The sequence below is a fragment of the Strigops habroptila genome, chromosome 3 (genome assembly GCF_004027225.2).
Source record: "Strigops habroptila isolate Jane chromosome 3, bStrHab1.2.pri, whole genome shotgun sequence".
NCBI lineage: Eukaryota > Metazoa > Chordata > Aves > Psittaciformes > Psittacidae > Strigops > Strigops habroptila.
Genome location: NC_044279.2, coordinates 64984416 through 65000169, shown reverse-complemented (window position 1 = coordinate 65000169; position 15754 = coordinate 64984416). Strand labels below are relative to the sequence as shown.

At 42.2% G+C, this 15754-nt stretch overlaps 1 protein-coding gene across 8 annotated transcripts in view; it reads left to right on the top strand.

The window, feature by feature from the left end:
• The window catches only part of CACNA1C (calcium voltage-gated channel subunit alpha1 C), a 440223-nt gene that overhangs the window by 344643 nt on the left and 79826 nt on the right, over nucleotides 1-15754 (top strand). For all 8 annotated transcript variants that reach the window (XM_030480605.1, XM_030480603.1, XM_030480597.1 and 5 more), the window contains 8 exons: nucleotides 1720-1852; nucleotides 3560-3689; nucleotides 7478-7537; nucleotides 11290-11396; nucleotides 12900-12987; nucleotides 14143-14250; nucleotides 14944-14996; nucleotides 15104-15250. In XM_030480605.1, coding sequence (XP_030336465.1) covers nucleotides 1720-1852; nucleotides 3560-3689; nucleotides 7478-7537; nucleotides 11290-11396; nucleotides 12900-12987; nucleotides 14143-14250; nucleotides 14944-14996; nucleotides 15104-15250 — 826 coding nt within the window. The remainder of the gene's footprint in view (nucleotides 1-1719; nucleotides 1853-3559; nucleotides 3690-7477; nucleotides 7538-11289; nucleotides 11397-12899; nucleotides 12988-14142; nucleotides 14251-14943; nucleotides 14997-15103; nucleotides 15251-15754) is intronic.

Here is a 15754-nt window from a genome sequence, read left to right as displayed (position 1 = left end):
AGTCTAGACTGTTGAAGAAGAAAAAGAACTTGCTTACCTTGCTCATTGTCAGCCCGCTCTGAAACCTGTAGATAAAAGGTACAAGTGCAAAGTATTTTAATATTATATAAATATAAGTATGAGCACCAATTTTACAAGTACAAAAGTACTTCTGAAAGAATGTTTCTTTAACTATTAAAGCCTGTAGAAAGAGTATTATGAATTATATTACAACATAAAATTGAGCTGTTAAAAAATAGACTGCCTTTAAAAGTACAAACTCTTAAGTACCAGTTCAAACATTTATGCAAAAATCTATCAAGCAAATCTGAGCTGAACTGTTGCTACTGAAAGTGTAAAGAAGGAATCCTATTTACATGTAATAACAGCTCACTCTGTGGACTCAAGATTAACCTTTTAACTATAGTTTCTTCTGAATCAGATGCATCTAACCTGTCAGGCTTCTTTCTTACACTATTTTTTCCTGTCTTGCTGATTGAGAGGATTGGAATCTTTAAAATAGCAAAATCCTATTTGTCATTTACAAAACAGCATCTGAATTCAGGTAGAGGGAATCCTCAAAGCTGGAAGATTCTCTTTCACATACTACTTAGCCCCCACCTCTGGTTGAGGGTGCTCTCTGATCTGCACAGTGCCTGGAGGTCTGCTCCATAGGCATCAGATTCGAGAGTCTCAGCCTTGCTTCCACCTTTTCGGTCTTCCCACACACTGAATTATGAAAGGGGACAACTTGAAGAATTTCTGATTCATGTAAGTCAAAGTGCCCGTGCTTCATGTTTGCTCTGGGGCACATACGTGTACGCATACATGTGCTCATCCAGACGCAATCCCAAATGTGGCAGTGGCTCCATGGAGAGCCTTACAAAGAGGAGAGAAGCAGTTCTTGATAAACTGGTGGAATGGTCTGAATAAAATAAGATGCAGTTCAATAAGGATGAAGTCAAAATGCTACTCTTGAGAACAGTCAGCAGCACAAATGCAGAAGGGGGAGTGCCAGGCTATGTAACCATTCTGTGGTAAATAATCTGCGCTTTGTGCAAATCCGAAACTGATGGCAAATTAATGCCAAAGTATAATGAAAAGAAGTGCCCATGAAGGATATTTAAACAGGAAGATAGTATTGTAATAAATAATCCAGCTCTCCTCTGCACTAGTAAAACCTCAACTGGAGGTGAATCCTTCAGTTAATCTGGAGGAAAGTAGCAAGAGTGATCAGACACCAAAGGAACACAGCACTTCAGGAAAGACTGCTGTTGTTTTGCTCTGGGAACCAGAAATCCTTGCAGAGGCATAGTAATGGTCCTCAACTATGTAAAAGCCTTCTGCAAAAGGAGGGGAATTCCCTATTTCCTGTGTCCATGGAAAATAAGAAAATACATAATGGATTTAGACCATTGTGAATGATTCAAGTCAGTCATTAGATGAAGTTTTTTGTTTTTTTCAGGAGGGACAGTGAAGCATCTGAGGAGACTGTAGTAAGGATATTGTGGGTTTACCAGCCTTAATGGCTTCACAGAGAGTCTAGATCAATGTATGCCAGGGTGAGCACTGGACAGCGGATGCTGCCTTGGAGAAAGGAAGTGGGCAAGGAACCTCAAGCTTTCATCATCCTATTTCAACGATTCTTAGTTTTTAGCTCTAGTTATGAGAGAGACAAATGCCCCAGCACTCCAGAAAGGGATTGTATTTTGTATTAAAAGACAAAAACGCTTCTTGCAGCAGAGGAAGATGAGGAAGAACCAGAGATGCCTGTCGGCCCTCGGCCTCGCCCGATGTCTGAGCTGCACCTCAAGGAAAAGGCTGTGCCCATGCCTGATGCGAGTGCTTTTTTCATCTTCAGTCCTAACAACAGGTATTTAAGAAACTGCTTAGCTGGAACAGGGACACAGAGAGCAGGTATCACTTTCATGCTGGGCCCCAAAGATTATGTGATGCAGAGCTCCCTTCCAGCAGTTCATACCAGAGACCTTCTTTGACCAGTCTCTCTTTTAAAGGCCCTGGCATGAAATCCTCATGAAAGCATAACTTTAGGGAACCCCCTGACAATATTCAGTGGGAGTTCATGGCACCTCCAAGGCTGGTTGAAGACACAAATCATGAAACCTTCAGAAATAAGGGATTCGGAGGCAAGTCAGTAATTGGAATTCCTCAATATATTCAGGTCCAAATTGCAAGCAAGCCATCATGCAGTCAAGCATGAGGTAGGAGCTTCCTGTCCTAATGGCTGCTCAAAATCCGCTCTCAGTAGGGAGTTCATGTGTCTCTGCTCATTCCTACATGTCAAGAATGAGCACAGAAGAAAAGGGAGGAGGAGGAGAGTCCATAGGTCTAAAGGGAGACTGAGAAGTATAATTCTTTTCTTGCTTCCCTTGGGCTTCTTCAATGTGGATTCACATTGCCCCAACTGTCTATCCAACACAGATGTGCGAGACCAGTACTGTGGGTGGAGAGCTGAGAATTGACACAGAGGAATATACCTTCCCAAGGGTGCAGAAATGAGCTCACTGCCCCATAGTCTGTGCAGTACTGTGTATCCCAATATCTCCCTTGGGCATTTGGCCTCCAGTCACAGTGCCAAAGTAAGGCAGGGCTGTAAAAGAACAGCTGAATTCACAGCCAGTCTTTCCACAGCAGAGTTTGTGCCACTCCTCCTTGGGTATGTGCAGCGGGGAGGGACTGATGATGATTGGGACTCATGGACTCTAATGTCAGCTTTGCCGCCCACCCACTGTTGTTTTTTGAAGAGAAGTAAATTAACCTCTGCAATCATCTGTAAAATTGCTTTAATAGGGACTTGGAGACTTTACAGCCAAAAGTAGAGCTAAATAGATTAATGAAGTGGCTCTAGAATTATGTATAGGAGTGTTATGAGGTTTAACTCCTCCCGCCCTGATACCAACATATGGAAAGTGCTGCAATCGTCTCCAGTAAGCATGCTGCTCTTTGATGGGACACTGCTACTTCTTTACCTGCCAGTTTCCTACCAAGAGCACCGAGCACTCTATATTTGGCTGATGTTCAGCAGACACCCTGCATGGCATGATGTCCTCCCAGAAGCCCTTCGCAGCCTGCCCTGTATACATTTGGCCAGGTCTATGCCCTGTTACCAAAGTAGGTGTCGCACAGCTCCTGCCCAGTGACACTCCAGACCCAGCTCAGAAAGATCACCTGGAAGCCCATTTCTGCTGCTTTCCCCACTAAATGAATAGGGAACGGTTCTGTGAATGAAAGCAGAGGATATAATTTTGGGTTGGAAGGTTTCAGACCACATCTAAATCACAAAAAGCTCTGTCAGGATGGAGCAACTGTTCTTCGCATGAGTCCCGCAGGCAGCCGATCACTCTGTGTGCATCACTGCATGACATGGAACGCCAAAGCTGCCTGGTACCCATCACAGCTGCCTGGGCCCATCATTCTCCCTGCTGCTGGGGCAGAGGGAAGGTGCTCTGGAGAACGATCCCGCAGGGCCAGTCCTGCTGGCAAAAGAGGAAAGGGGGAATGTTTCCTATGTTTTGCTATTCTCTGAGCGATAAAGTTATGCCTCTCCTCTCTCTTGCAGGTTTCGTGTCCACTGCCATCGAATCGTTAACGATAACATTTTCACCAACCTGATCCTATTTTTCATCTTGCTCAGCAGCATCTCCCTGGCAGCTGAGGACCCCGTCCGACACCTCTCCTTTAGGAACCAAGTATGCTTCCCATCCTCCTTCCCTCACTGTGTATTAGAAGTGTGGTATAAGCAGATCATGAGTTGAAGCAGAGAAAGGCAGAAAAAGATGCATCGGAGGCTTTAGGAGTGACTCCCTATCCCTTTTTAGGCTGTGTGTAAGGGAACATGAGTCAGTGCATAATCTGGCCTCTAAGTTCATTTCAGAAGTGTGTGTAGGGGAAGGAAGGGCAGGAGGCTGAAGCAAAATTGTTCCCTGGAATTAAGGCATTAGAAATGGGCTGTAGAAACATTAATTGGGATACAGATAATTATAATTTGGGGGATTTGCAGGTTCCCTTTGGAACATGCTTTCTGTTGAACTAAAATGTCCAGGGCCTGATTTTGATTCTGTTCACACTGGTGAAAATCAGGAGTAACACTCTTGAGTTTGATGCAGTCACTGTAGAGGAAAATGGTGCTATCGAGGTTAGAATCAGACTATTTGAACACAAGCTGCAAAGCTATCATTAAATTTGAGATAATCCTCAGAAAATATGCTGTGCTTCTCACCAGTCTGGGGGAAGGAGAGGAAGGCATTCAGCAAGGAGATACATTCTCACCTTCTTTCCTGACCATTATTAGCCTTTAGGAACATTCAGTGCTCCCTTAACTTTGCCAGTGGTTGTTTCCATTAATGTGGGGTCACTGGAGAAATCAGACAGCCAAATCAGTCAGCAGTCATATATGAGATCTCTGCTTGTCTGCAGTGGCATTTTGGTGTCTTTATGCTGGAAGAACTTGCTAGGCTTAAAGAGTGGGACAATTTTCTGTGTTGTTTAATAAAAAAACCTTAATGTAACAGTTTGTGTTCTACCTGCCTGAAATATCCTGGCCTCAACATGCATTTAAACACACATGTGCATGCAGAAAAAGTGTTAATGGAGGTTTCTTCCTCAGCTCATCTCAGACCTGCTTTGCTTTTTGTCCTGATGGAGGGTGCTAAATAATACAGTCAAATTTGTGCCACCCATGACCCATTTGTGCACAGTTAAGTGTGCCCACAGCGTAGGGATAAATGTATGTCAATGTGTATTAGCGCTGCAGCATGATGTCAACTGGCATATGAGCTTCTGACATGCCACAGAAGTTGCAGCAGAGAGATTTAAATGAGAAAAAAAGTAGTCAAAGCTGGTTGTCCTGGATAAAAAAAGCTGAAGGTTTGGGGCAAAGTGTTGTCTTGTGTATTTGAAGCCACTGATGTTGCATGAAAATTTGTGTTTAATTTTTGCAGGTACAGATGTTTAAAATGTATCATACAAGGGGACACTGACAAGATGTCTGGGTTGCAAATGTGGTCTGCCTTTACACTTTGACAGTAGAACAGTAAGAATATGTCTTGCCCTGTGCCCACACAGAGGCCTGGGAGAGAAAGAAAGCAAGCTGAAAGCAAACTAACTGCTTCTAACTTCGCACTGGGACAACATAACCAGGCATTAGCCTGTGCCCAAGAACTCATGCAGACTAGTGCTGCTGTTGACAAAAAGTGTCCTAGGGTAGGAAGACAGGAACAGAGAGCCCAGGAAGGGCTAGTGAAGAGGCTTGGACACTGCTTCTGTCCTAGGTGGGCTAGTGGCTGCGTCTTTCTTGTGTCACACAGGGCTCAGACAGCAGGTGTTTGAAAGTGCCTCCCCAGTCTGATCAAACAGCCTTTAAAGCCCAAACAAGTCCTAAGACTTTGTGTGCCCATAATATTCTCCTGTTTGCACCTTGACAAGGTGCTTGTTCATTATAATATATTCTAAAGTAAATTCGTATTTAGATAATAATAAATATGCTTGCTGATAAGTGGTGCTGCGTGCACAGGTGGAGCGGTGATCATTTTCATTAGGCATGATCTCATCTATAAAGGACATCTTTACTAGCTGCAGCTTTGGGGCCAGCTTCACCAGTATACTGTAGCTGCTTTGCAGTGCTCTAGTGATGTAAAGCAGCTGCAGGTACAGCTTAATTATCCACTTTAATCAAGTTTATGACTGCTTTATGTTGGTGAAGTCATGCAAAGCAGCCTAAGAGTACCCATGAATTTGGCCCATTGATTATAAAATTATTCTGTTCATATAATAACCAAATGTCAGGACCTATAAGGCAGCAATGCAAGGGGGCATTTCCAGTCATAATATGTGTAAATTAATATAGGGTGCAATTGAGATCTGTCCATCCTTGAAATGGCCCTTTTTTTAATTTTGTAAGTTGCAAAAATTAATAGACCACAAGACATCCTTGAAGAAGGGAGAACAACTTGGGGTCAAAAACCAAGCAGTGACCTGAAAAATTTTAAGTTACACAGTAGCAGTAAGTGATACTTCCCCCCCATTTGACATTCAGTGTCTGCAAATTAGTGCAGATTCAGATCATGCTTAAATAGTGCCATCTAAAATAACCCTGTAATTTGCAGTAGCTAGCCCACTGCCTGTGGCATTCCAAGCTGTGAGAATTTAGCCAGCTCTAAATCTGAGTTATGGTACAGGCATTGAGATACAACAAACAGCTGTGGCACTTTACTGCTGTATGCTTATTAGTATCTTAGCAGTAAAGATTTAAATTTTACAAATGATCAGTTTTCTATAACTTCCATATATTGGCCTGCTCATGGTCAAACAACAGTAAAATAACAGCAGTCCTAGGGCACAATACTTTTGATCTTCACCATTTGTAGCGTAGAGAACACTAAAATGGCTGGAGATATTGGAATACATTGTAAACAAAAAGAGTTCAGTTCTGGTCCCATTAGTCAATGAAGAAGTTCCCATTTGCTTTTGTAGGATGTCAATTTATTGGCAGCAAAAGACATTTCTGTCCTTGATGCTGTTACCTGGAAAATCACTTTACACTTCCAGACTTGCTGTTGCCTTTTGTGACGCTCCAGGACCACTTTTTGTGGTCTGCTATGCATGCCACCAGTATCCCCTTCACCAGATCCAAGTTCATGGGAACGATGAGTGCCTTTCAGCTTGCCTGTTATCCAGGATGCCAATGGAAAGATGCAAGATCTGTGTTAGGCACCTTTAGCACATGATGAAATGGTTGCAATACAAGAGCTGGGATTCTGTTCAATTGGCAGAGTCTTTGTTTTTCAGCCTAATCCAAAGCAAATCAGGGTAGACAAAAAAAAAAAAAATAGCAAGAGCATGAATCTGAGGTTTTCTTTTCTTCCTTTGCAAGAAGCACAGAACAAGCCTGAATGGAAGTTAATAAGAAGGGATGTCATGTTTTCTACTGAGAGACCAGGCTCCTTGAATTCTCAGTTTGGATGTGTATTTGGGAAAATCCTTGAATCGTCTGTTCTCTATCAGATTTAAAAAAAAAATCCTACGACAACAACCAAAAACTTATTTTGCCTCTAGAGTCCTCATGGGATTGTAACTCAGAAAAGATTTCATGAAATATGCTGCTTGTCCTCTGTGCCAGGACCTTCACTGCATTCAACAGGACTTCATTACAAACCCATTTCCTATATAGTCCTTGTTCCCTTGTTAAAAGGCATATGTATTTGATTTTGAACTGTGATTTCCCATTCAAGTGATTAGTCACTGATCTACCCTCCCCAATCCTATTCCCTTTTGTTTTTACAGATTCTCTTTTATTTTGATATAGTTTTTACTGTCATTTTCACCATTGAAATTGCTCTGAAGGTAAAGTGCCCATCTTCTCTACCATTACTTGTTCACAAGCTTACTAGTTTTCTGCCACTATCTGTTGCTAACACACACGCCTATTTGTTCCCGGGTCATGCTCAGTACCACTAACCCAATTGTGCTTATTTTTCAGATCCTAGGCAATGCAGACTATGTCTTCACTAGTATCTTTACATTAGAAATTATTCTGAAGGTAACCAATCTGAGCAATACACTCGTTTTCTTCTCTCTCTCTTTCTTTCTTTCTTTCTTTCTTTCTTTCTTTCTTTCTTTCTTTCTTTCTTTCTTTCTTTCTTTCTTTCTTTCTTTCTTTCTTTCTTTCTTTCTTTCTTTCTTTCTTTCTTTCTTTCTTTCTTTCTTTCTTTCTTTCTTTCTTTCTTTCTTTCTTTCTTTCTTTCTTTCTTTCTTTCTTTCTTTCTTTCTTTCTTTCTTTCTTTCTTTCTTTCTTTCTTTCTTTCTTTCTTTCTTTCTTTCTTTCTTTCTTTCTTTCTTTCTTTCTTTCTTTCTTTCTTTCTTTCTTTCTTTCTTTCTTTCTTCTTTCTCTTTCTTTCTCTTTCTTTCTTTCTTTAGCTTTCTTTTTTTTTAAAAACCTCACTATTACCTCTACGCAAAGGATTGTTTATCTTTTGATTTTAATGCTTTGGTAGTTGCTTAAAAAGTCTTCTGTGAAATTTTGATTCAAACTTGTAATTCAGGGCCTGTATTAAAAAAAAAAAAAAAAATGCTTTTTATGGGAATCACAATGAAAGGATGATCCTGTTGGGAAAAGTAAGAGGAGGCCAAGAAGGCAGCCATCACCCCATAAATGTCTTTCTCTACTCTGGCCAGTCTTCTGAAAACAGGATTTGTTTCCTGTGCAAGGAACCCTGAGAATACACACTTCCGCTTACACATACTACAGCTCATTCTGCACAACTCTTGAGGCTGGGCCAGAGAGTGGCCGATGTAAGTGGGTGGTTGATAACCCTTTAAGGTTACGGGGTGCACAGTCAAGTAGGAGACAGGGAGCACAGTGCAGTAGCTCACTTTCTAGGTGTGAAGAGATAACTGAGAGTACCAGTCATTGAAACACCAAGGACTGTAGCTGCGAATGAAAACTGCTGCATTGCCTGTTCGAAACCTGCCTTCCCATTTCCAGGAACCTACTCTATACCAAGGGAAATGTGCAGAATACTGGTTTAGCTTGGAAGAAAATAAAAATAGGTTGCCTTGTTCTTAACACTAATTTTCTCAAATTGGTAGGCTAATAATTTAAATAACAGTAATTGAGCAAAGTTCTGGCTTTCTAAATGCTAGGTTCACTTGGCAGCTTGGGTTTTTCCTCAGCAAGCTAGTTCTAAGTGCTGGCAGGCAGTACCTTAGCATTGCTCAAATCTTGCATTTCAAACCCCTAATAACGGTATCTATACTGAAGGCTGGCAAGCAAGGTGGCCCCTGCATATTTTTATAGAGAAAAGTGCTTCTTGATGTGACTTAAAATCACCAAAGCCATAATGTTCTCCGAAGAGATGTACATATTATGCTTCTGTGCGGTGTGCATCTCTGTTTACACAATAAATCTGAACATGCACATACCAAATGGCTGATCAAAAAGGCCTGTCAAAAAAGGAAAACATCTCAACAGCAACACTTAAAAATAAAACCATAGCTCAAGACACCTGTTTGAATTTAGAATTACTAATTCTGCTTCCACTGAAGCAAATAGTAACACTCCTAATGACTTCAGTGGAAGCAGAACCTAATCAAACCCACTGGTGTATTGCTCTGTTTTCATCAGGGGAGTGCATCAGAGGAACCTTCCTGATGTCTTCCTATTAATTTCAGCGGGTTCATGTCAACACCCCTGGATATTCTCTGAGTTCAAATAGGAGAGGAGCACAAGGACTACAATTGTTTAAGAAATTCTTCTGTTCTTGTCCTGTCAGTTCCTGCCTCACAAGCTGCATTGGTTTCTCAGTGCATGTTTCTCTGCTGTCCTGAATTGAGCAGAATGTTTTGCACTACAGAAAGGTTAGCCTAAATGGTAAAAAACAACAGAATAAATGGCCATAAGATGTTCAAGGCTGTAGAGAAACATCTTCCTCTGATCTTATGTTGCTGATGACACCTGCAAGCTTCACACTGCCGTGGTGGAGTCTGGTGAATGTTAACAAGGTGACCACCAAGGCTTTTTAGTTGTCATCCTAAAAGCTTCTTCAGTGCCCCAGATGGGAGGCAGGCATAGATTATGTACTCTATGAGAGTCTCTTCTGGGATAACAAAATCTCTCAGCAGGCTTGAGAGAACCACAGTTTGCATAGAACTTAAACTTAGCAGAGCTTCTCCTCCTGATTTCAATGGTGTCTCCTTTCTTTCAAGATTGCCATACAAAATCTAACCAGGCATATTTACCACCTTTGTTATGGCAAGAACCCCTCCCCTCTTCCCCAATTGAATGTGTCTATAAGTATAAATTCTAAGCCAAGACCAGAGTTTATACTTCTTCCCTTCTAAGTTCTGTCTAATTGATAGGCAGTTCCCTGGTGTCATGGAAGTTTGGTGAAAAAAAAAACCTGATATACCATGTTCCCTTCCACCCCTCCTCTGAATAAGGCTGTCCCAGGTAGGCATGGCTGGAAACCACTAGCAGGTATGCCATCCTGAGCCATTATCAGGAGCCAGAAAACTCAGTTTCTAGTTCACACTTCTCTTCTGGGAGTCTGGCTAGAGCTCGTCACTGAGGAACAGTCTCATGATGTCTGCTTCAAGTTACTTTAGACATCTAGCTTAGATGGGATTCAGAGGACCAAATTTAGCAGCCTGTGTTCCTAACCCAGGTAATGGAGGGACTTTAGCTGTTGTGGGAATGGGGTTTCTTCAAAGCAGCTACTTAGATTGCTCGCTGAGTCTAAGGTAGGTGATACAATATCCCCATCACCTCAACCTCTTTAACCATGCCAGACTCATTTAATTACATTCTGTAACTGAGCTCAGTCTGAAATTCAAATTCTGATCTCATAGGTGTTTAGGTCTGACTTTGTGGGTGAGACCTATTTCTGTTTACCATTTACATGGTCACTTCAACTAATGCTGGAGCTGTGACACCCTCCTTAAAGCCAGCAGGTATTCAATACCCCTTCATACCCAGATGGGGCAGAGTGTCCCATGTAAAACATGTAAAATCTTTCCCCTCCTCTGCTGGATGATGTTCGTAATGATTACCTCCACTAAGAAACCACTCTGTCTCAAAGAACTTTACCTTAGGCTTTGTGAGGAAAACCAAGGGGGAAATGCAACTGCTTCTAGAATAAAAATAGAAAAACCTGAAGAGGGATAGGAAAAGGAATACAGGATTGAGCTGACCAGAAGGAGCAAACTGAAGAGAGCAGGAATTCCTCCTGTTGTTTCAGTTCAGCTCCAAAACATCAAATTCCTGAGGGATTCTGTTTTTTCTTCACAGAGGGAAGAGAACTCAGCTGTCCACTGCAGCTGGTCTAAGCATTGAAAAACATTACAAAAGCGCCCTTTTTATTTTATATTTTTTATTCAATTTAACTTAAGAGGCCTTTATATAATACAAGCATCATACCCACAAGTGTCCTCTGCCATTGAAGAAAAAGGAAAAAGCATATGATTGCAAAGAGTAGTTTTTGCAAACAGTCATTCTACTGCTTTGCTGATTCTAAATGTTCTGTACTTTATGCACTCAAAGCACATATTTTCCTCACTGAACCTAGTGTTTGATTTCCCTAGTTAGGTCTTTTATAGTTGTCTTAATGTCTTTTTCACTCTCTCTTCTTTCAATGGGGATTCAGCTTCTCCTTTAGGGTCTGGGGGTAAATTGTCTGTTATGTTAGAAATTCTGCCCCTTCCCAGTTATATACACTGAGCACAACCAGATGTGTTTGGTTTCTGAACAGTTGCTAATGGCAAAGTGTGTTTGTGTCTTCATGTGCCTTCCTGCAGATGACCGCATATGGGGCTTTCCTCCATAAAGGCTCCTTCTGCAGAAACTATTTCAACATCTTAGACCTGCTGGTGGTCAGCGTTTCTCTCATCTCCTTCGGGATCCAGTGAGTGAGCTATTTTCAGCTGACTGTGTTTTGGGGATTGTAGGGCTGGGTTGAGAGGTAATACTTCAGGATCATTGTCTTACCTGGGTAAGATTTTTTTCTCATGAGCCTGGAGGTATTTTTCTCAGATGATTCAAGACCATTAAAATTCATCCTCAAGAACAGAGGTAATAATTGGGAAATGCTACTCTAGCGACATGGAGGTGTAACTTAGAGAAAGAGCAAATGAGAACTAGAAATGGTCCATTGAGAATAACAGCAAGATCTCTTGATTCACTGTATCTGTTCAGGACAGTTGAGTAACTTACTGTTCCCTCCCAGAGCTCTCATAACATCTTTGGAAAATGGGCTGATAGTGTTTTGCTGCTTCCTAAGATGTTGTGGGTCTTGGTCAGTCAAAGACCACCAAGAGTCTGAAGATCTGTGTGAAAATCTGCACAGTACTGGTGGCAGTGACTGTTGATCCTGCTTCTGTTGCGTTGCATTGTGTTGGTTGATGTGTTAATTTGCTTAATAAGTTTATAGATTTACTTGACTGTGTGGAACTTTATGTGTTGGTTAGGGAGTTTTCTAATTAGTATCCCACCTGATCAGAAATGAGCTCCCAATTGTCACCGTTACAGGTTAGCAGCTCACATATATTCCAGAGCTAAGTAACTAGTCAAGCAGAAGGATTTGTTAGGTCCATTAGGCTTTCAGACAAGGTTTTAAGAATGGCAGATTGCTCATTTTGACCTGCTATTTCTTTCTTACAGACTTAACTAGGCTCTTAATATGTTAGTAAAAAACCTGTTTCCAAAATCAGTAAGGAGAGCCTGATGTCATACAGCATGGAAAAGATTCTCAGTCAGGGTTTTAGTCTTGGAAGATGCAGAGAGCTCTGTTGTAGAAGATAATTATGTTCAGTACTTAAAATTAAGTACATAAGTCATCCTAGTCAATTCACTGGGAGTTCCACATCCTTAAATTTATGTACACACTCAACTGATTTGTGGGATCAGAGGCCAAACACACTGAAGGATCAAACTCCAGGTGTATGGTACCTTTAATGCTGGAGTCACCTGGAGTTTTCATTCTCATGAATATTTCACTGGAGTGCTTCTTTGAGCCTTATCTGAAAATATCTTGTGATGACTACATCTTGGCACAATTTCTGTATCATAGATATCTGCAGAGTATTTGGCAGCTTGCCCTGCTTTAAAATAAAAAATAAAATACCCTGCCTATGTTCCATTCCCTTCATTAATACAGCAGAGATGGTGGAAGCCAGGAGAATGTATACTGAGCCTGCCCAGATCAGAAAGCAAGACCTGTGAAGATAACACCAGAGAGTAGTTTCCTTACCCCTGAAGTGGCGTAGCAAAGAGTTGATTCTCTAACTATCCTAAGCAGTCTAAGGCTATGTAGGATTTCAAGCAAGAAAGAGTGGGTGAAATCTATCTGCCCTCGCAGCACACCCCCTATGTTGCTGTATCTCTTAAACCTTCCAATACTTTATTCCAGGTCCAGTGCCATCAATGTGGTGAAGATCCTGCGTGTTCTGCGAGTCCTTAGACCACTGAGGGCCATCAACAGAGCCAAAGGACTAAAGGTTAGAAGAGTCCCAATGTATTCTCTAAACTATAAATTCAAGTTATTTCAGGCTACAAGGACTTTTGCAGTGGTTCAGGTAGTGTTTCAGCGTAATCACAGAATGGTTAATGTTGGAACAGACCTCCAGAGGTTGTCTTGTCCAAGAACCCTGCTCAAGCAGGGCCACCAAGAGTGGGCTGCCTAGGACCATGCCCAGATAGCTTCTGAATATCTCCAAGGAGGGAGACCCCCACAACCTCTCTGAGCAACCTGTTCCAATGCTCAGTCACTCTCACAATAAAAAAAGTGTTTCCCAATGTTCAGATGAACTTCCTGTATTGAAGTTTGTGCCCATTGCCTCTTGTCCCATCAGTGGGCACCACTGAAAAGAGCCTGGCTTTGCTTTCTTTTTTTTTTTTTTACCCTCCCTTCGGGTATTTATATACATTGACAAGACTCCCCCTGAGCCTTCTCTTCTCCAGGGCTGCATAGTCCCAGTTCTCACAGCCTTACCTCCTGGGAGAGATGCTCCAGTCCCTTAATCATCTTTATGGCCCTTTGCTGGACTCCCTCCAGTACATCCATATCTCTCTTGTACTGAGGAGCCTAACTGGACACAGTACTCCAGGTGTGGCCTGGCCAGTGCTGAGCAGAGGGGAAGGATCACCTCCTTCAGTCTGCTTAAAGTGCTCTGCCTATTGCAGCCCAGGATACCACTCATCTTCTTTGCAGCAAGGGCTCATGTTCAACTTGGTGTCCACCAGAACCTCACGGTCTTTTTCTGCCAGGCTGCTTTCCAGCTGGGTGTCCGACCCATCACCACTGAGGTTAAATGATGTAGTTTGCTGGGCTCACAAGTCTATTTTAACATAGCCTTACTGTATTAGATAAACTCCTTCCTGTGGGCTGGTGATTGCCCAACTGTCCGAGCCAGTGCTGCTGAAAGTTTCAGAGAGCTGAGCTCTGATATTTTTCTATCCCTTTCTGCCACTTCCTAAGACTACAGTGAAGAACGTAACAAGTTGATATTCTCTCCTCTTTCGTGAGACATTGCTTAAGGGGCAATTGTTAATTGTAAATCTTTTCATTGTATTTTTAGTCTTAAGCTTCTCCCTTAGCCAGAGGAGCCAGAACAATCCTGCAAGTTACTTTTATTCCTATCTTCCATTTGCAGCATGTGGTGCAGTGTGTGTTTGTTGCCATCCGAACCATCGGAAACATTGTGATTGTCACCACTTTGCTGCAGTTCATGTTTGCCTGCATTGGAGTTCAGTTGTTTAAGGTAAAACCATTAGGCCCTTTCATTCATCCAATACACTGAACTGTAGTACAGGATGGGAAGAAAACTACCACCAAGAAGCCTGGGAAGGGGAGATGGAGTCTTATGTGTGAAAGGCAAAACATTTGAGGCAATGTCAGTGTTAATTGGGTTCCTGCTACCAGCAGTTGCCCAGAACTGGACCAGGCATATTCAGAACTCCTGCCCTTCATCTGTAATCATAAGAAAACATCAGTAACCTTCTTCTTCCATAAATAGCTTGTAGCATGACTTAGCACCAAGGAGGTGAAGGGGGCTGTTCTAAAGGATTGATACCTGCAGGCTGTCTACATCCCATCTCATAGAGAGGGGGACATGCCAGATAATCACAGGAGGTTATTCATTCACTTTTTTATGCATGCTCTTATTTGTTTGCCCTTCACCACCCTTCTGACTACAAGTGTTCTGCAGTGCTCAGTAGTCATGCACCTCAGGACATACACATAAAAGTACTGTGCAAGCAGATGAAAGCCTGTGCTCTGAACTGCTCAGAAGCAACTCTCAATCCAGTTTGCTCACATCTACCTGCAAAAGAGCATGTAAACATGCTCGTAGTTGGTTAAGCAAGTAGAAAACACAGCCTCCTTGCTGCATGATCTGCCCTAACCCTTGTGCTATCAGGAAAAGAAGCTTCATTCTTCTTTCTTCTTTTTCAAGGGCAAGCTGTACAGCTGCACTGATAGCTCCAAGCAGACAGAAGCAGAATGCAGGTGGGTCTGACCTTTCCCAGTTAGCCCCCTTCACTGGTCACCTGCTCTCAGGGCCTTGTACTGTAAGTGTAGTTCTGCCATGTTCTCTCTCTGCTCTCCATCCACAGAGGGTACTACATTACATACAAGGATGGTGAGGTCAACCAGCCGATGATACAACCCCGGAGCTGGGAGAACAGCAAGTTTGACTTTGACAACGTCTTGACTGCCATGATGGCCCTCTTCACTGTCTCAACCTTTGAGGGCTGGCCAGAGTGAGTGCTTCTTGGACTGGTGCAACAGCAGCAATATCCTCATTCATTTCAAAAGAGAAATTCAAATGCAGAGCATAGTCTTTCCCATTCTAAGTATTTAAATAAGTCTAAAGCATTAAACATAGCAATAGTAGCAACAGTCATTGCAGTATTATGTACTTTGTAAATTCCTCAGGGCCCAAAGGAATTGCTGTTTCTGTACTTGTAAACAGTGCATAGCACTGTCTCTAGCTCTTAAGAAATGATTGCTAGTAGTAGCAGTGATAACGATATTTGTTACAAATATTATATATATAAATGGATATAAAATGCCTGTCAGGCACTTACCAGTATTGCTAGGTGTTGCAAGTTACCTGATGGAGCCAACAGGGCCATATGAAACACAGCAGTGCTATCTCTGCAATATGGGCAGAGATGAGATGTCTTATAAGCCTGTGCTGGCTGTGCCACAGGGTGAAAGATTCCCACAGCTTCACTCTGTCAGTGTGACACAGGCATGCAGGG